Here is a 21,685-nt window from a genome sequence, read left to right as displayed (position 1 = left end):
ACACCCAAACCCCACAAAGACACAACGAAGAAAGAGAATTACAGACCAATTTCCTTCATGAATATAGATGTAAAAATACTCAATAAAATACTTGCAAGCTGAATTCAAAAACATATCAGAAAAATCTTCCACTATGACCAAGTAGGATTTATCTCAGGGATGCAGGGATGGTTCAATATAAAAAAAATTCATGAATGTAATCCACTATATAAATAAACTGAAAAAAAAAACACATGATCATCTCACTAGATGCTGAAAAAGTCTTTGACAAAATTCAACACCCCTTCATGATATAGGTCTTGGAGAGAACAGGGATGCAAGGAACAAACCTAAAAATAATAAGGGCAATATACAGTAACCCAACAGCCAACATCAAACTAAATGGAGAGAAACTCAAAGCAATACCACTGAAATCAGGAACAAGACAAAACTGTCCACTCTCTCCACATCTATTCAACATAGTCCTTGAAGTTCTAGATAGAGCAATAAGACAACACAAGATCAAAAGGATTAGAAAGGAAGTCAAACTCTCGCTATTTGCTGATATGATAGTTTACATAAGTGACCCCAAAGATTCTATCAGAGAACTCCTACAACTGATAAACACCTTCAGTAATGTGGCAGGATACAAGGTTAACTCAAAAAAAAAATCAAGAGCCCTCCTATATACAGATGGCAAATGGGCTGAGAAGGAAATCAGAGAAACATCACCATTTATAATAGCTACAAATAACATAAAATATTTTGGGGTAACTCTAACAAAACAAGTGAGAGACCTGTATGACAAGAACTCCAAGTCTTTAAAGAAAGAAACTAAAGAAGATATCAGTGCTGGCACAATTGGATTCGGACATGCAAAAGATTGCAGATAGATTGCAGATAGATAGATTTCTCCATAAATCCAGCCACACTGAATCTTCTAGAAGAGAAAGTGGGAATTACCCTTGAACAAATTGGCACAGGAGACCGATTCCTGAACATCACGCCAGTAGCACAAACACTGAGGTCTGCAATTAATAAATGGGACCTCCTGAAACTGAGAAGCTTCTGCAAGGCAAAGGAAACAGTCAGTAGGACAAAACGACCACCCACAGAATGGGAAAAGATCTTCACCAACCCCACATCTGACAGAGGGCTGATTTCCAAAATATACAAGGAGCTCAAGAAGCTAGCCACCAAAACACCAAACAATGAAATTAAAAAGTGGGGTGCAGAACTAAACAGAGAATTCTCAACAGAGGAATCTGAAATGGCTGAAAGACACTTAAGAAAGTGCTCAAAATGCTTGGCCATCAGAGAAATGCAACTCAAAACAACTCTGAGATACCACCTCACACCTGTCAGAATGGCTAAAATAAAAAATACCAATGACAATCTATGATGGAGAGGATGTGGAGAAGAAGGAACACTCCTCCATTGCTGGTGGGAGTGTGAACTTGTAAGACCACTCTGGAAATCAGTATGGCGGTTGCTCAGAAAAATGGGAATCAGTCTACCTCAAGATCCAGCCATTCCTCTCTTGGGTATATACCCAAATAGTGCATGTTCATACAACAAGGACATATGTTCAACCATGTTCATAGCAGCATTGTTTGTAATAGCCAGAACCTGGAAGCAACCTAGATGCCCCTCAACTGAAGAATGGATTGAGAAAATGTGGTACATTTATACAATGGAGTACTACTCAGCAGAAAAAAGCAATGGAATCTTGAAATTCGCAGGCAAATGGATGGAACTAGAAGAAACCATCCTGAGTGAGGTAACCCAGTCACAAAAAGACAAACATGGTATGTACTCACTCATATATGAATTTTAGACATAGAGCAAAGGTTTACCAGCCCATAATCCTCTTCACCAAAGAAACTAGGAAATATGAAGGACTCTAAGGGATAAACAGACCCCAGGAATGGGAAGTGGCATGAACTTCTGAGCTAATTGGGAGCATGAAGGTAGGGAAGAGGGTGCTGCCACAATAAGAGCATGAGAAGAGGAGTAGAGGAGAGGAAATGGAGGAGCAGAGATATTGAGTAGGGGAAAGAATAGAGGAGAGAGAACAGGATGAGAGATACCATATCAGAGGGAGCCACTATAGGTCCGAGAAGAGATCTGGAACTAGGGAGATCTCCAGAGACCTACAAGGATGACATGATCTGACAATCCAGGCAATGGAGGAGAGGATAACCTAAAAGCCCTTCCCCTAAAATGAGATTGATGACTACTCTTCATGCCATTCTAGAGCCCTCATCCAGTGGCTGATGGAAGCAGAGACAGACATCCACAGAAATACACTGAGCTGAAATCTGGAATTTAGTTGAAGACAGGAAGGAATGAAGATCGAAGGGGTCTGTACCAGGTTGGAGAAACCCACAGAAACAGTTGGCCTGAACAAGGGAGAGCACATCGACCTCAGATGCTACCTGGGAGGCCAGTACAAGACTGATCCAGCCCCCTGAACATGGATGCCAATAAGGAGGCCTCTGCACTCCAGGGAGCCTCTGGAAGTGGATTAGCATTTTTCCCTGGTGTAAGAAGGGACTTTGAGAGCCCATCCCATGTGAAGGTATACACTCTGGCCCTGGACACATGGGGAAAGGCCCAGGCCCAGCACAGGAAGATTTGGTGGACTTTGCAGAGCCCCCCCTTGAGGGCCCTACCCTGCCTGGGGAGTGGTGGGTGCAAGGGGTGGGGGGTAGGATGGGGGTGAGGGGAGGGAGAGGGAGAACGGACTTACATGTGAAACAAGCTTGTTCCCTAACTTGAATTAAAAAAAAAAAAAACAACTCTGAGATATGATCTTGCTCCTGTCAGAATGGCTAAAATCAAAAATACCAGGGACAATTTATGCTGGAGAGGATGTGGAGAAAGGGGATCACTTCTTCAATGCTGGTGGGAGTGCCAACTCCCACAGTCACTATGGAAATCAGTATGGCAGTTTCTCAGGAAAATGGGAATCAGTCTACCACAAGATCCTGCAATTCCTCTCTTAGGCATATATCCCAAAGATGCACATTCATACAACAAGGACATCTGTTCAACCATGTTTATAGCAGCATTATTTGTAATAGCTAGAACCTGGAAGCAATCTAAATAGCCCTCAACAGAAGAATGTATACAGAAAATGTGGTGCATTTTCACTATGGTATACTACACAACAGAAAAAAAAACACAATGGAAACATGAAATTTGCAGGGAAATTGATGGAACCTGAAGAAACCATCCTAAGTGAGGTAACCCAATCACAGAAATACAAACATAGAATGTACTCACTCATATATGTATTTTAGACATAGAGCAAAGGATTACCAGCCTTCAATCCACACCTCCAAAGAAACAAGGAAACAAGGAGGATCATAAGGGAGATTGGTTCCCCAGTGAAGCAGAAAAGTCAAGAGCTCATGAAAAAATTGGGAGCATGAAGGGAGTGGGGGAGGAATGGAGAAGAAAGAGGAGGGGAGAAAATGAGGGAGGAGGAGAACATGAGGGATCAAGAAGGTTGAGTGGGGAGAGGAATAGAGGAGACCAAGAAAAGAGACACATCAATAGAGGGAGCCACTATAGGTTTAAAGAGAAATCTAGCACTAGGGAATTGTACAGAGATCCACAAGGATAACCCCAACTAGGAACTTAAGCAATAGAGGAGAGGCTATCTTAAATGCCCTTCCCCTATAATGAGAATGATGACTACCATAAATGCCATTCTAGACCCTTCATCCAGTAGCTGACAGAAGCAGAAACAGAGATCCACATCTAAGCACTGAGCCCAACTCCTGGAATCCAGTTTCAGAGAGGGAGGAGTGACCAACAAAGGGGTCAAGACCATGCTGGGAATACCTGCAGAAACAGCTGACCTGAGAAAGTGGGAACTCATGGACTCTACTCTGACAGCTGGGGAACCAACACAGGACCAAACCTGGCCCCCTGAACAGCCTTCATCTAGTAGCTGATGGAAGCAGAAGCAGGCACCCACAGCTAAGCACTGAGCCATATTCCTGGAATCCAGGTGTAGAGGAAGGAAGGATGAGCAAAGCAGTCAAGACTGAGCTGAAGAAACCTGCAGAACCAGCCGACCTGACCTAGTGAGAGCACATGGACCCCAGTTGTAAGCTGGAGAACCAGTATTGGACTGAACCAAACCCTCTGAATGTGGGTGCCAGTTAGAAGGCCTGGGCAGGCTATGGGACCTCTAACAATGGAACCAGTATTTATTCATCATGCACAAATGGACTTTGGGAGCCCATTCCCTATGGAGGGATATTATTGCAGCCCAGAAACATGGAGGAGGGCCTAGGCCCTCCCCCAAAGGTTGAGACAGACTTTGATGATCCCCATGGAACAACTCACCATCTTTGGAGAGTGGGTGGGGGTGGTTGGGGGGTGGGTAGGGAGCATGGGAGGATGGGAGGGGATGGGAACGGGGGATTGATATGTAAAATTATTGTTTCTAAATAATAAAAGGAAAAATGTCATTGCTAACAAGAAAATGGAAAGATCTCCCATGCTCTTTGATAGGTAGGATCAACACAGTAAAAATGGCAATCCTACCAAAAGTAATCTAGAGATTCAATGTGCAATCTTCATCAAAATCCTAGCACAATTCTTCACAGACCTTGAAAGAACAATACTCAACTTCATATGGAAAAACAAAAAACCAAGGATAGCCCAAACAAACCTGTACAATAAAGGGACTTCCAGAGGTACCACCATTCCTGACTTCAAGCTATTATAGAGCTATAGTAATGAAAACAGCTTGGTACTGGCACAAAACAGACAGGTGGTATCAAATCAAAGACCCCGATATTAACCCACACACCTATGAACAACCAATTGCTGACAAGCTAAAAATATAAAATGGAAAAAAGAAAATATATTCAAGAAATGGTGCTGGTATAACTAGAAGAATGCAAATAGATCCATATCTATCACCATGCACAAAACTCAAGTCCAAATGGATCAAAGACCTCAACATAAATCCATCCACATTAAACCTCATAAAAGAAAAAGTGGGAAATACACTTGAATGCATAGGCACAGGAGACCACTTCCTAAATAAAACACCAGTGTTACAATAAATATTTCCGCCAAAAGCCACCCGAGCCCACGTGGGTGGTCTCCGCCAGCCGCCTGAGTTCTGCCTGCCACGTAGATGGACAAAATAATACAGAGACTTATATTAGGTACAAATGCTGCTTGGCCAATGACTAGGATTCTCATCTGTTAGCTCAGTCTTATTTATCATAAAATCTATATATTTTATAAGACTTATCAGATGCCTTCCATTGGCGTCCTCCCTTGCTCGTGGATCACATCACGAATCTGAAGGAAGAGAGAGCCCACTTCCTTCTTCCTTGTTTATGTATGAGTGTTCCTGCTATGTCATTTCCTGCCTGGATCAACACTTCTTTACTACATTTCCCAAAATCCTCTTTGACTCCTAGTACTGTCTAACTTGGTTGCCTCATTGGCCAAACAGCACTTTATTCAACAATCAATAAGACAAACATACACAGAAGTACATTCCCCATCACACCAGTAGCACAGACACTGAGAGCAACAATGAATAAATGGGATCTCCTGAAACTGAGAAACTTCTGTAAAGCAAAGAACATGGTCAACAAGTCAAAACAGCTCCCTATAGAATGGGAAAAGTTCTTCACCAACCTCACATCTGAAAGAGGGCTGATCTCCAAGATACACAAAAAACTCAAGAAACTAGACATCAAACTACCAAATCATCCAATTAAAAATGGGGTACAGATCTAAACAGAGAATTCTCAACAGAACAATATCAAATGGCAGAAAGACACTTAAGGAAATCTCAAAATCCTTAGTCATCAGGGAAATGCAAACCATTCTGAGATTCCATCTTACATCAAATAGAATGGCTAAAATAAAAAATCCCAATGTCAGCTTATGCTGGAGAGGATGTGGAGAAAGGGGAACACTCTTCCACTGCTAGTGAGAGTGTAAACTTGAACAGCCACTGTGGAAATCATTATGGCGATTTCTCTGAAAACGAGGGACCAGCCTACCATAAGACCCTGCAATACTACTGTTGGGCATATTCCCAAAGGATGCACATTCATACCACAAGGACATCTGTGCAACTATGTTCACAGCAACATTATTTGTAATAGCCAGAACCTGGAAACAACCTATGTGTCCCTCAACTGGAGAATGGATAAAGAAAATGTGGTACATTTACACAATAGAGTAATACTCAGCACCAAGAAACAATGACATCCTAAAATTCGCAGGCAAATGGACAGAACTAGAAAAAAAAAAACATCCTGAGTGAGGCAACCCAAAACCAGAAAGACTATAGGATATACTCACTCATAAGTGGATACCAGACATAAAATAAAAGATACCCAGCCTACAATCCGCAACCCCAGAGAAGCTTGAGTCCTCTTCCAGAAACAGATGGAAGATGCAGAAATCCCATGTCAGACCTCCTGATCTCTCTCCCTCTCCCCTTCCCACCTCCCTCCTCTCTCCCCCATGCTCCCAATTTGCTCAGGCGTTCTTGTCTCCCTCCCCTTCTTTGGGGGACCATACGTTCTTCTCTTGGGGTCCTCCTTGTTTCCTACTTTCTCTAGTGGTGTGTATTGTAGGCTGGTAGTCCTTTGCTCTATGTCTAATATCCATATATGAGTGAGGACATAGCCTTTTTGTCTTTCTGTGACTGGGTTACCTCACTCAAGATGTTTTCTTCCAGTTCCATCCATTTGCCTGCGAATTTCAAGATTCCATTGTTTTTTTCCACTGAGTAACACTCCACTGTGTAAATGTACCATACTTTTTCTATCCATTCTTTGGTTGAGGGGCATTTAGGTTGCTTCCAGGTTCTGGCTATTACAAACAGGACTGCTATGAACATAGTTGAACATATTTCCTTGTTGTATGAATATGCATTCTTTGGGTATATGCCTAAGAGAGGAATTTCTGGATCTTGAGGTAGACTGATTCCCATTTTCCTGAGAAACCACCATACTGATTTCTTTGGTGGTCGTACAAGTTTGCACTCCCACCAGCAGTGGAGGAGTGTTGTTCTTTCTCCACATCCTCTCCAGCATAGAGGAGGGCAAGAAAGGAGATGCTTTTATAGAGGGAGACAGTATAGGGTTGGAGCGAGGTCTGATACTGGGGAAATGTTCGGGGTTCCACAGGGATGACACCAACTAAGAATCTAGGCAATGGTGGAGAGGTTGCCTTTGATGACCTTCCCCTAAAGTGAGATTCATGACTACCTTGGTTGCTATTCCTAGAGCCTTCATTCAGTAGCTGATCGAAGCAGAGGCAGGCACCCACAGCTAAACACTGAGCCATACTCCTGGAATCCAGTTGTGGAGAGGTAAGAGGGATGAGCAAAGGAGCCAAGACTGTTCTGGATAACCCTGAAGAAACAATTGACCTGACCTAGTGAGAGCATGGAGACCCTAGTGGTAAAGCTGGGTAACCAGCATTGAACCAAACCAAGCCCTCAGAATGTGGGTGCCAGCTAGGAGGCCTGGGCAGTCTATGGGACCTCTAACAGTGGAGCCAGTGTTTATCCCTAGTGCACAAACGGACTTTGGGAGCCCATTCCCTAATGGAGGGATACTATTGCAGCCCAGATACACAAAAGAGGGCCTAGGTCCTTCCCCAAATCATGTGAAGGACTTTGATGGTCCTTTGTGGGAGGGCCTCACTATCCTTGGGGAGTGTGTTTGGGGATGGGTGTGGGGCATGGGAAGATGGGAGGGTGAGGGAATGGGGGAATTGGTATGTAAAATAAGAGTGTGTGTGTGTGTGTGTGTGTGTGTGTGTGTGTGTGTGTGTGTGTGTGTGTGTGTATGAATGAAGATGAAGAAATCCACAACTAAACATTGGGCGAAGCTACAACTGAAGTGAGGGAGGAGCAATAATATGAACAAAAGAGTCAAAACCCTGATGGAGAAACCCACAGAATCAGCTGACCAGAGCTTGTGAGAGATCACTGACTCAGGTCTGACAAATGGGAAACCTGCATAAGACCAAACTAGACTCCCTTAACGTAGGTGGCAATGATGTGACTGGGACGACATATGAGGCCTCTGGCAGTGAGTCCACCAATGCACATGATGACTTACTGGAGCCCATTCTATATGCAGAGATACCATGCCCAGCCTAGACACAGCGGTGTTGGGAGTGGAGAGGTGCCTTTGTCCTGCCTCAACTAGATGATGGGACAGATTTAGTAGACTTCCTAGGGGATGCCTTACCCTCTCTGAGGAGCAGATGGGAGGTGTGGCAGGGCAGGAGGAGAGGAGGTAGTGGGAACTGGGATTGGAATGTAAAAAAATAAATTAATAAAAAATTAAAACCAAATAAAAGTTTGTATATTTTGTTGTTGTTGTTGTTGTTTGAGACAGGGTTTCTCTGTGGCTTTTGGAGGCTGTCCTGGAACTAGCTCTTGTAGACCAGGCTGGTCTCGAACTCATAGAGATCCACCTGCCTCTGCCTCCGGAGTGCTGGGATTAAAGGCATGTGCCAACAACACCCAATAAATTTGTGTATTTTTGTAATAAAAAATTTACTTTATCAACTAAGAAGACAGAATAGTATCTAAATAGTCTTTCTAAACTGGAGACCCACAATAAAATTTGTATGACTATTTTCTAAATCCTTCCAAAGATGGTACATGACTAGCTCCATTGCACAGCCAGGAAAGAAATTACTCATGTCGTTCAGTGGGTGCCATAGGGCATTAGGGTTTAATTCTCTTTCTGGAACTTAACCCAGATTGAGAAGGGCTAATCTAGGCACACTTGGCCTCCTTCTGGGAACCTGTAACAATTAAGCCTGTTTTTTTCCACTCTTTGTTTCCATCTTGTTGTTTTAAACCATTTGTGTTCCTGTTCTCTTTGTCCTATAGTATCTAATTTACCCAACCTGCAAACCAGATTGTCTTTTGTATAGCCTACCATGATATTCTTTCATTATTAGAGCTAATAGATACCAAACCAACTGAAATTTACTGAAGCATCTAGATAACTCATGTCTATGCTAAGAACATGAAAAATAAAGGTGGTGGCGCACGCCTTTAATCCCAGCACTTGGGAGGCAGAGGCAGGTGGATCTCTGTGAGTTCGAGACCAGCCTGGTCTACAAGAGCTAGTTCCAGGACAGCCTCCAAAAGCCACAGACAAACTCTATCTTGAAAACCAAAAAAAAAAAGAATATGAAAAAATTTTAAAACTTTAATGAGGTGCAAAATTTCTACACCTGTTACTAGCTGACTTTTGAGGGTTGAACTATTCAGGATTTTGCAAAGAATATACTTAACTCACCTAAATTCTTAATTGCTGATGAGAATTCAGGCTAGGTTACTTTTTTCTGGACTAGTTATACTAAAATTTCCTTTTGAGATTTTTTAAAAAAAAATTATTAATTTGAACTGACCCTTGTTAAAATGAAATGTCTTTTGAATATACAACAACAAAAATCAAGCACCTGACAAAAATGAAAAGCCAGGAGATTTTTCAGCTTAAAAGCTACTTTAAGACAGGTGCTAAACAGCCAGTCCCTTTAGTGGTTACTAATCAGCTTTCAGATCTGCTTATCATTTTCAGATCCCAAGTATCCAGAAACAAGCTCTATAGATAAAGAACTACTGTGCTTAATCAGTCAGCAACATCAGTTTCTAACACTAAGGACATTTCACAATGATGAGAAAGTAAAGAAGATAGTGGGTCTTAACCTTATTAGACACAACTAGGGGTCTTAAAAGCCCAGGGACCCAGTGTGCACCCAAGATCAATTAAATGTTACTCTCCAGAGATGAGACTTGGACATCCATGCCTTTTATACTGCACAATCTGACTCAGTGTCTGCACTACTGCTAAATCTATGCAATAATTCTCAGTCCTTAAACTTTCTGATCATCTGAGCTACACATACATTTGACCTGTGTATGCACTTGACAACTGTGGATCCTTTTTCATTCATTTGAATTGTAGGACACTGCATTCACCTGATTAACCTATTACTAGAGCTTGATTACAACTTATATCCATCATCCTTTAGCAATGGAGTATCTCCACACACAAATATTTAGCCTTTCTCCTCTCTATCAAATACATTAGATCTCCTCATGACACAATCTTGTTACAACCCGAGTTTTCAAACCATCTATATCAAATTTCTCTTTCTGGCTCAGATTTTTCCTAAACTCCGTATCTCCACCTGAGCACATCCTGTGCATGTTTAATCCATCAATTTCAATACATCTAAAATCATTTGACCATACTATCATAATTTCCTTTTTTCAGCTTCCCAATATTGTTTAATGATCAGTCCAGTACTCTTGTTATTTAGGCTAAAATATAACATTAATCATAGTTTATGTCCCTTAATACTGTTTATTCATCAAGCAGATGCCACTGGATTTTATTTCAAACCATATCTGAAAAGTCCACTCCTCATGACTTCCACAGTTACCAACATGACTCAAGCCACTGTCACCCCCACCTTCTCCCTTACTTCTCTATAATGTATTCTTAACACAGAGGTCATTGATCCTGCAACAATTTTATGTCAGGTAACAGCTCTAATCTGTTATGTCTCCTGAAGCAAGCTGGCTGTGATGGTGTATGCCTCCAATTCTAGCACTCTAGAGGCTAAAGCAGGAGGAGCATTATACATTTGTGGCCTGGGCTACACAGTGAAAACTTTGTTTCAAACAACTACAACAGAAATTCTTCAGGGACTCTTAGCTTAGAAAAATTATCATTTTCTAAAAATGGTCTTCAATACTTTCCAAGATCTTGTAGCCAGTTATTTCTCCAATCTCATCTCTTACCATCTATACTCCCAATCGTCTATTCTGCTCCAGCTGTGCAAGCCTTCTTGCTGTTCCCTGTGCTGGTCTCTCTACCTATAGCTTTCCTCTCCATGTATTTAAATGACATGACTTGTAATTACTTTCTGACCTTTACTCCATATCACTTTCTAATGAGTGAGGTCTTCTCTGATGAGACCACCATCCTTTCTAGAACACTGTCTTGCAGGTGCTGAAAACATAAGAAGACTTTTAGGACATACGAGCATGTGAACAGTCCTTTCTGTGGTGGGAAGTTGTGATGAAGTCAATTCCAGAAACATGACAATTTCCACATTTGCTTGCCTTGTCTAAGTAGATGGCTGTAAGAAAAGAGCCTTTGATAGTAAAGACAAGAAGTAAATAAGATATTGTGGAAATAGTATAAGGTGATAGGAGAGAACCATTTTAGAATAATCCCTAAGCAAATCAAAATCATTTGCTCTAACAATTCTGTTGCTCTATCTCTACCCCCTAAATTTAGTCTAGAAAGCCACAAAAAGAAGCTCAGAAACCAAAAGCTATCACATGCATTAATCACAGCACTTGGATTCTAGGTCCTGCAAGAAGTGAACCCAAAGATATCAGAAATGGCAGTCCCTGGCTCTTCTTGCACAAATATTGACAAGACAGAAAGGCAGTAGAGGGACAGGAGGCTGGAGGTTGGGCTAATCACAGGTGAAGTGAATCAAATTAAAAATGCAAACCATGGTTAAACCAGCAATTCTCTAAAACTATTTTTAAAAGCCATAAATGCTTAATCACCAGGCCTAGGCAAGGCTTCCAATATTCATAATAACAATTAAAATAAAACCATACTTCAGACTCAGGTCTTTTAAATATGATGTGTGGAGTACAGAAAATTGTGACATGTGTAGAGAATCAGAAAATGTGATCCAATAATTGAGATACAATATAATCAAATTGTACTGACCCAAAGATGACTTTACAGAAAGTTTAAAAAAACTTGGGAGAGGTGTGGGTACCTGTGTGCATGATCTAAGCATTTGGGAGGTTGAGGCAAGAGGAATGAATACCTTGAGGTTCAGGCTAGCCTGAGCAACATTAAGACCCTGTTACAAAAAAATCTACTGCTCACTCAGGAGGCAGTGGCAGGCAGATTTCTGTGAGTTAAAGGCCAGCATAGTCTACATAGTAAGTTCTAGGACAGCCAGAGCTGCTACACAGAGAAACCCTGACTTGGAAAGAAAACCAAAAATCTACTCCAAACAAGAATTTGAAATCAGTTATTAATACATTGCTTCCATAAATATTGTGCATGGTGGGGGTGGAGAAAGGGAGAAAAAGGGGAAAAAGGGGAGAGAAGGAATTAAGGAACAAGGGAGAGAAAGGAAAGAAATGAAAACTCTAGAACCCAAGAACCATAGGAAAAAATTTTTAAAAAGAATCACTGAATGGGCATATGCAAATTCTGACACTACCAAAAACAGAAAAGAGGAGCTGTGGAACTAGATCAATCAATAATACACAAATTGGGCCTAGATGGTGGGGCAAGTGACTAGAAAGGGGCAAAAAAGATAACTTTTGGGGATTGAATCATTGTAGCTCCTCGGCACTGGTAAACTCATGAGTATATTTTGTTGACCACACTCATCAAATTATATACTTACAATTTTACATTTTATTCTATATAAACTATGCCATGATAAAGTTGTGTTAAGAGCATACAGAAGACAACTGGTATATCTGAAAGTGCTTCATTGGGGCAGTGATGGGTTTGTTTTCTTTTAGATACTCTCCCAGTCTTCGCTATTCTGCTTTGTTCATGGAGCTTGTAAGTTTTCACGATTCTGATGACTATCTGGCAGTAGCCACTGGGAAGGCTGTCTAGGCAGGTAATTGGAGAATGGGGAGGAGGAAAAGACCAGGCAACTTTTTCTGTCCTTTCTTGGTTTGGGGCAGCTCCAGCAATAACTGGTTCTTTTCCACAGACAGCTCCTAGAAGGCTGCCTGAGTATCACTACTCTAGGTTACTCCTGTATCTGGCTTCTGGTACTACCACCTATATTATAGACCTTGCTAGGTAAAGAGTGAGAGCAGCTTCCTAACAGCTGCTAATTTCTAGGTTGCCTCCTAGTTTTCTGATTCCCTCCTCAACTCTTTCATTGCCTGTGCAACCAATTTCCTGTGTTCAGTTTCCTCTATTTTAAATACATAGGGTAGTTTGTTTCCTGGTTGGGTTGACAGATACACACCTGCCACAGGAAAACAGGTGCCCTCCACTGGCCAGATGCCTCATATTTACAGAAGAGAAGGGAACAACTAGAGACAACCTGTGTTCTCATGTGAACAATGCCCATAACCAAAGAAACACAAACCAAAACAGTTGTTTTCTACTCTATAGGTGGGTCCAAGTTATATCACAGGGCAGAAGCACTCCTGCTGTGCTCCCATCATACCAAGTTTCCCCAGTCCTCAGGAGAATTACAAAGAAATATGTGAGCCCTCAAGGAAGGCCTTACCCTTTCCCTCTAAGAAGCAGATGGGGGTGGGCTGGGAGGAGGTGGGGGAGGGCGGGAGAAGGGAGGGAGGAGGAACTGGGGTTGGTATGTAAAATGAAAAACAATTTTTTTTGGTGCACACCTTTAATCCCAGCACTCAGGAGGCAGAGGGAGGGGAATCTCTGTGAGTTCGAGGCCAGCCTGGTCTCCAGAGCGATTTCCAGGATAGGCTCCAAAGCTACACAGAGAAACCCTGTCTTGAAAAACCAAATAATAATAATAATAATAAATAAATAAATTAAAAAAATGTGATGGCTTTACAGTGACTAGAAGACTATTCAACAGAATTGGACACTTTTAAACTGTCTCTTCCCACTTGCCCAAATTTGAAAACATGGAAGATCCAGCTGCCAAGTTTCTTTGGAGAGAATAGGTGACAAGTAACTTAAAATTTTAAGTTTTGGGGCTGGAGAGATAGCTTGGTGGTTCAAAGTAGTTGCTATTCTTCCAGAGGATCTGGGTTTAATTCCTAGCATCCACATGTTGGCTCAATAACTTTAGTTCCAGGGCATCCAATGCCCTCTTCAGGCCTACATAGGCATCAGGCATGCATACAGTGAACATACATACATCAAGACAAAACACCCATACATATAAAATTAAAATTAATTTTAAAAGACTCATAAAAACAAAATTTAAGTTTCATATGTGTGGGGGTGTGTACGTGCATGCACGTGTGTGCTTGCATACATACAATGAACTGATTATATTCACTCCCATTACTATCCCCATCATCATCCCTTTCTTTCCCTCTGAATTCTTAGTTTTCAGCTGATGTTTTGCTCAATAGCACATTGTCAAACTACCCTCAAATATTTATGTTTAACATACAAAGATTGGTGATACTCTCAATTTTGATCAGACAAGCTTATTTCAGAGGGTAGTGGTTAATACAGAGAAATATAACTGCCCAAAGTGTTTGAGAATAAGTGATTGTGATTACTCAGCCATAGATGGGATGGCTATACCAATCCTCACCCAGAGCTAAGGAAGCATCTCAGAAGTGGAAAGAATTTAAGAGCTAGGAAATGGGAAGGAGTGCTGTGAAATGCTGTACTCTGGACATGACATGACTATTACACACATGAACTCACAGCAGCCATGGTTACCAGCATAAGACCTGCAGAGGATCAAGCCAGGTGATAATTTCAACATGATATATGTTGAGGGCGGTGGACTCCTGATACCCTAGCCAAGGGGTTATTGGCAGATGACAGCTGCTGGGGGAAGGAGAGTCACTTTTTTGGCCTGGGTGGTCACCGGTAGGTAGCCCATGTCTCAGTAGATGACCACACACCCATGCACATATGAACAACAAAAATTGGATTCAGTGTGTTATTTAAAAAACAGAACATAAATTTAGAAAGGGTGTGTTTAGGGGTAGCCTGGGGGAAGTTTCAGGGAGGAATAGGGGATAGATAGGACCAAGATACATTTTGTACATGTATGAAATTCTAAAGAATAATAAAAATATTTTTAAAACATTTTCTCATTCTAGATGGTTCTTTGAAGGTTAGCATTGATGTTTCATTTGGAACAATGACAGAGCCAACAATCTCCATCTGTTCATAAAGGAGGGGTAGTTTTCTCATTATAGTGATTCTCTCAAGTTCCTCTCAGAAGAAGCTCCATGTATGTGTGAATAATCCAGAGATGTACTGCTAAAAGCTTTCTGGGTATTCATTTATCAGACACTCAAACAAAACATGTTTTTGAGATGGGGCTTTTCTATGTTGCTCAGGCAGTCTCAAGCTTCTAGGCTCAAAAGATCCACTTGCCTCAGCATTTTAGTAGCTGGGACAACAGGTGTGTGGTAATTCACCCAGGTTAAAACCACTTTTGACTAGAGAAGTATTACACCCTAGCAAACAAAAAATCTTCTCTTGAGAGAGAGAAAGAGAGTGGGGACAGATGGGAAGAATTAGAAGGGGAAGAGGGAGATGGATGTGTGGAATGATGTAAATACAGTACTTATGTAAGAAATTCTCAAAAATAAAATTTATATCACAAAAAGGAGAATACAGACAGGCAACAGTTTTTACTTTTAATGTCTATTTGTTAAGTTAAAATTTATCTTAGAAATGTAAGATACCAGCTATCATCATAACATTTAATAATTTAGCCATTATTATATATAGAACAAGCTAACCTAGATATTCAATGTTACAGTTGATTTGTATATCTCATGTAATTCTCAGCACAAAACTATCAGTTTATTTAATGAACATTAATCTATCATTTTACATGTATTAAAGCCTTAATATTTGACATTTGTATACTAATAATATTCCTGAAAATTAAATTCATAGCAATAAGCCTGACAAAGATTTACAATGTACATTACCCAGAGTCATCATAGACAAGTTTTTTATGTCCTCTTATTTCAGTTACACAAGTATTACACAAATAAAATAAAAATAATTGTTTAAGAAAAAAGTCTTCAACAGAGTATAATATCAGTATCTCATAATAGCTTTCATTCACATAAACAATTCAGATATATCTGGTTTCTTATGCAAAGCAGAACAAGTCACTATGAGAAACTAAAATGAAACAATTCCCAAAATTCTATGCAAAATATAATGTAGGAAAAACTTAGTATTTAAAGAAAAAAAAACACTGATGAAAAGAGGAGACATTAAGGATGTGAAGTCAACTCCAATAACAGTAGGAGTAACAGATACTCAGATCTCTGCCCTTATCCTACCAGCACTCATCTCCACACAGAATAGTCAGCAACCAATGATGGGTGGGATTTGGTAGGTAAATTGGCAGCTCTTCTCCCTTAGGTAAGACAACAACGAAGTTTGTCCTAATTAGAATAGAGCCCTAGCTTTCTGCTTCTTCACATGTCTTCTATGCCTACAGCATTTCTTCTTTTCCTGTTATACATTCTCGTATTCTTCTGAAGCATCATATGATCACCTCCCAAATAAATTATGTGTACCCCATTTTTAAGAAGCTGCTTCTAAGAGAGAATGTAGACTGTGACTTTATAGTACACAGAAAGGATTTTCTCTCTCTCTTCTTTTACCCCCCTTTCAACAGGGAATCATGTATCCCAGACTACCCTTGAGCTTACTATATGGGCAAGGAAGACCTTGAACTTCTGAGTTTCCTGTTCCACATCCCAGGTGTTGGGCTTACAGGTGTTCACCACTATGTTACATGGTACTGGGGAATCAAACACAAGGGTATTGTGCATGGTAGGAAAATACCAACTGAGCTACATCCTTAGCCTTACAAAGCTCTTACTAAGGAAAATTCCTGTTGAGATTATCTATCAAATTGAAATTGCTTCTAAATTCATAAGCAGCAAAACAACAAAACCAGATAGGGGCTAATCAAGGAAGAGGACAAATTATTTGAGGTAAGTTTGTCATTTAGTAGCGAAATAAATTTTAAGTATGGCTTTCAGCCCATGTTCTGACAAAATCTTGTTTAAATAAGACATTCATGAATACAATGTAATATCTGAAAGCGTATATAGCTACTGCACTCTCCCCTGAGTGGTGACAGAATTGAGCTTCTATCTATGAGTAGGACTGAGATTACAGATAGGATAACGGGTCCTCTAAAAAGGCAAGGTCTCAAAAATGCTCAAAAATTTTCTGCCTTTTGTTACAAACTCATGGAAATTTTTAAAGAAAAGCAATATTTAAGACCACCCTAACCAACTCTTTTTGTTGTTGTTTTAAAGTGGACTAATGGGTTCAGAAGAGATTGATGACCGGCTTAAAGAAAAGACTATACAAATAGTGGCTCATATGGCTGCCTTGCTTAATCATTAGAAACAACCTAATATCTACAGAACAATATTCAAATCCCTCCTAAGTAATAGTCCTCAATCTCTATCACCAACCTCCCTCACCTATTTCCATCATAAATGAGTCCTTCATTCAAGTTGAACTAAACTGATCATTATAGTTGGAGCCTACCTTTGATCTTGTCAACATCAATTACAGAAATATTTGGGGTAGTGCCAGGTGACCTTGCAACTGTGCACTGAGTACAACCAAAAGTCTGGAATTCGACATATAACCCATTCTCCTTTTACACTTTTATTGCACTCACTGTATAATTGTGTAATGTATTCACACATGTGTGTGCATGCATGTATGTAAATATAACACGGCAGCCATGTAGGAATTAACTCTCTTTTTCTACCATGTGGGTCCTGGGGAATGAATTCCGGTGGTCAGGTTTGGCAGTAAATACCTTCACCTGCTGAGCCATCTCACTGTCCCTCTCCTTTTTTTGTTTTTTTTAAGTAGCTGTCTTTTTTTTTTAATTAGAAACAAGATTGTTTTAAATGTCAATCCTAGTTCCCTCTCCCTCCCCTCCTCCTCTAAATCCCCTCCAAATAAACCCTACCTATTATATATCCTTTCTGCTCCCCCTGGAGGGTGATGTCCCTCTCCTTATATTTTATTTTATCTTTGCAATGTTCTAATTCCTGAGACGTCACATGACTTGCTTACGGGTGCATGGGTAAACATCAACAAAGTGGAGGTGGAATATAGTTACCTTACCCCCAAATGAAAACATACCCTACACACAAATGTCAGTTTTTGACAACTCCATAACACAGGAATATTAGTCTCTGTATTGCTTTAGCAACAGCTGTGATACACTAGAAATGTTTTATTCACACACACTCAAGCACTGGAGTCTTTGGTAAAGCACCACCTGAAACTATGATACGGACAGTATTTAGCCTAAAATGTGAACTATTATCCTTGAACTCAGAAGGGAGACGCATAGAATTGATTTGGTGGTTCTTGTGAACCTTCAGAAATTTGTTCTGAGAAATCTGCAAACCTGCTTCCCTGTTTCTTTCATGCCTAATTTCAAGGGCAATAACAAAAGAAATGAATGCACATGAAGTCTTTTAATATACACTGAGACTAAGAGAGGTTGATTTACAGGGAAATCTCAGGAGCGCCTATAAATGAGACTTTAAAAAAAAAAAAAACATACATGGAATCCTTGGACAGAGGATGAGAATGTGACTTCCCCAAGTAAAAATGCAGATTTACAATTTGCTCTTTCCAGATTCAATATGGGAACTTGTACTTAAATACTCAAGTAATAGAGAATATTCACATGCTGTCCACTTAATGCCAAGTGGAGGACTTGCTAGCAATTTACAGATTAAATTTCCTCAAGGAATGATGTGGTGTTTGAATAAGAATGCCCCCCACCCCCAGGCTCAAATTGAATGCTTGGTCACCAGGGAGTAGCACTGTTTGAGATGGATTACAAGGATTAGGAAGTATGGCCTTGATAAAAGTAGGTACGGCTTTGTTGAAGGAAGGCATCACTGGGGTTGGCCTTTCAGGTTTCAAAAACCTATGCCAAACCCAGTCAGTCAGTCTCTGTCTCTCTTTCTGCCTATGGCTCAGGATGTAGTTCTCAAGCTACTGCTCCAGTGTCTGCCTGTATGCTGCCATGCTTCCCACCATGATTATAGTAGACTAAACCTCTGAAACTGAAAGCCACCTCCAAATTAAATGCTTTCTATTACAATAAATTGTTGCCTTGGTCATAGTTGTCTCCTCACAGCAACAGAACAATGATTAAGACAAATGGTTAATGATTAATGGCTTATTTTATGTGTCAAAATGTATTACAAATAATGGCTTGGCCCTTAAATGATATCTGAATCTGGTAGCTGCCAATACTTACTACCATGAGCCTTAAAGCACCAATGAAATGATTGACTAGTAATGCTGTATCACTGGAATTTTCTGGATATTGAGGTTCAAAGATGAAAGACTTGCTAAATTAAAGGTAAATACTACATTTTCTTTCCTATGCAGAATCTAAGATTTAAATTTGGATGTATTTTTAACATGAAAGCAGAAGGGAGTATCAGGGGAAGAAAGACAGCAGGGAGAAGGACAAGGAAAAACAATGGAGAGATAAGCAAAATGAAATGTTACACTACAATCTAAAAAATCTAAAAATACTGTATTTAAAACCATTACTCTGTGTGCTAATTTTTAAACACTAGTTAAAAAAACTTATACTAATCTCAAATTTAAAAACACAAGAAGAAAGATATGTTAACACAAAGTCTCCCATATCTGACTCTAATGTCATAAGGTTAAAAAAAATACCTTAAACCACTACAAAAAGTGAGACGGCATTTTTCCCCAAAATACACAAGATAAAAAAAATAAACACAAAACATATTCTAAATCTTATTAGAAAGACTGGTGTTAAGTAGTACTAACAACTATTCTTCAAAATTCCTTTACTAATTTTATTTAATTATTTTAGAGCTGTACTTTCTTTGACAGAAAACTGGTAACATTGTTGGGATTCTCCTTTGATAAATAGAAGTGCAATTAACATTTATCCAACATATTCTATTTGCTGAATATTATGTTAAATTTTCTGCTTATGATACTGTTATTTAAGTTTTAGAAGCCTCCATTAATGCTACCATCCTTAGTTCTATGAGTCCAGTCTATGACTTTGTGGAATATAAACAGCATTGTGATTTTGAAATATTTCTCAAATCATTCCAAAGCAGCAAAGTTATTGTTTCCCATGGGCCATTTGTCAATGTTTGGAGACATTTTAAATTCTTATATCTGGAGGCATTAAGTTCTTGGTATCTAGTAGGTAAAGACTATGGATAGCTCCAATTACAGAGAATTATTGAGCCCCAATGTCAATCAGACTAAGAATGAGATACACATTGTAATTAACTTTGAAATCACCAAACATACTACCACTCCTTGTGCCTTCTAATATTGACATTCAAATAAACCTTGTCCTATTCAAAATAGTCATCTTACATGAAAGCAGAAGAACTACTGTGGGAAGATGACAAAAACAATGTATGAAAGAAAATACCATAATCCACTAATTTATATGCTAATTAAAAACCAACAATATTCTGTGCTAACAACACAGGCATAAATGTCTCCTTAAGAATTTTATCCAAAGCTGAAGATAAGTATCTTCATTGGTGGTAATCTCTACATTTTGTCAACTGTTTTGATACTTGGAAGTAGTTAGGTGTTATCACTCAAGCCTGGTAAACTATGAAAGATCAAACTACACCATGATATTAATAGCCACAGATAATCACCTGCTTCATGCCATGACTATAACAAGTAATTCAGGTTGAGTATCCCTAATCTAAAAATAAAAAATTAAGGATATCATATTTAGACATTCATATTTCTAAAAAAATTAATTTTTATGTATATGGATGTTTTGTTTGAATGTCTGTATACCACGTGCATTAAGTGTCCATGACATAAGAAAAGGGCATCAGATCCTCTGGGACTCGAGTAATAGACTGTTCTGAGGCATGTGGGGGCTGGGAATCAAAGCCAGGTTCTCTGCAAGAACAGCCCAGCTACAGCTCTTGACTGCTTTGTCATCTCTCTAGCCTCAGATTTCATATTTTTTGATAAGGGTATTCAAGTGGTAAAGCATGTAAATATTCTAAAATCTGGGGGACCCTAAAAAACAAAAAATTACTCTAGTCCCAAACATTTCAAGTAAGAAATCTTTTAAATTCAGCTTTTTAAAACTGTATGTATGTATGTACTACGTACCTACCTATTTTTGAGATAGGGTCTCATATAGCTCAATCTGACATTACTAACTATGTATCCAAAAAACTTAACTTGACAAGGTAGAAAATGCTTTGACACTGATCATAAGACTTAAGAATATGTGCTGCAATTTAAATTCAGATTTGTCTGTCTGTAAAATATACTAAAATGATATTAATTTTCCATGTTCCTTCTAAGTTGGCTTTTAAACAACTCCAGAGGCAAAACAAAAATTTCCTTTCTGGTATCATACTATTCTGAATAAAGGCAACACTGACAAATGCAGATTATTGCAGCAAATTACTTTGAAGAGAATGAGTTTGCTTATTTGTGTAGGAACGTAATGCACACACATGATTTTTTTAAAAATTGCCTACTACCTTCATTCATCCCTCATTAGCTCACTTCCTTTTAACATACAAACTTCTGTTGATATTTAAATGAGTCAGTAAATAAAGGAGAACAAATAGGAGAGAGCCAAAAAGGAAATAAAACAGGATGATATGTTAAGCTCGAGGTGGCCAGTGAAACGCAATATGAGCAGACAGAAAGGGCAAGTAATTTGTAAAAATAAAACATGTACTATTGGCAAGGCTGTTGTTCAGAAGGAAACAAGGTAATTCATTTTCTCAGAAAACTAACACAGCAGGATTTTTGTTCACAGCAGGAGTCACAATAGCCAAGAGGTAAAGTTAACCTAAATATCCATCAAAGGATGAATGGATAGACAATACATGGTCTATTCA

The 21,685-nt window shown here is 39.5% G+C and overlaps 1 protein-coding gene across 1 annotated transcript in view; it reads right to left on the bottom strand.

The window, feature by feature from the left end:
• Map3k15 (mitogen-activated protein kinase kinase kinase 15) overlaps nucleotides 1-21,685 on the bottom strand; it is a 95,793-nt gene that overhangs the window by 56,513 nt on the left and 17,595 nt on the right. Inside the window, exon 5 of the mRNA XM_035449753.1 lies at nucleotides 5,264-5,344. Within this exon, the coding sequence (XP_035305644.1) occupies nucleotides 5,264-5,344 (81 nt within the window). The remainder of the gene's footprint in view (nucleotides 1-5,263; nucleotides 5,345-21,685) is intronic.

This window comes from Cricetulus griseus, chromosome X (assembly GCF_003668045.3).
Source record: "Cricetulus griseus strain 17A/GY chromosome X, alternate assembly CriGri-PICRH-1.0, whole genome shotgun sequence".
Taxonomy (NCBI): Eukaryota; Metazoa; Chordata; class Mammalia; order Rodentia; family Cricetidae; genus Cricetulus; species Cricetulus griseus.
The sequence above is the reverse complement of the archived record's forward strand: the minus strand, read 5'-3'. Positions and strand labels throughout refer to the sequence as shown.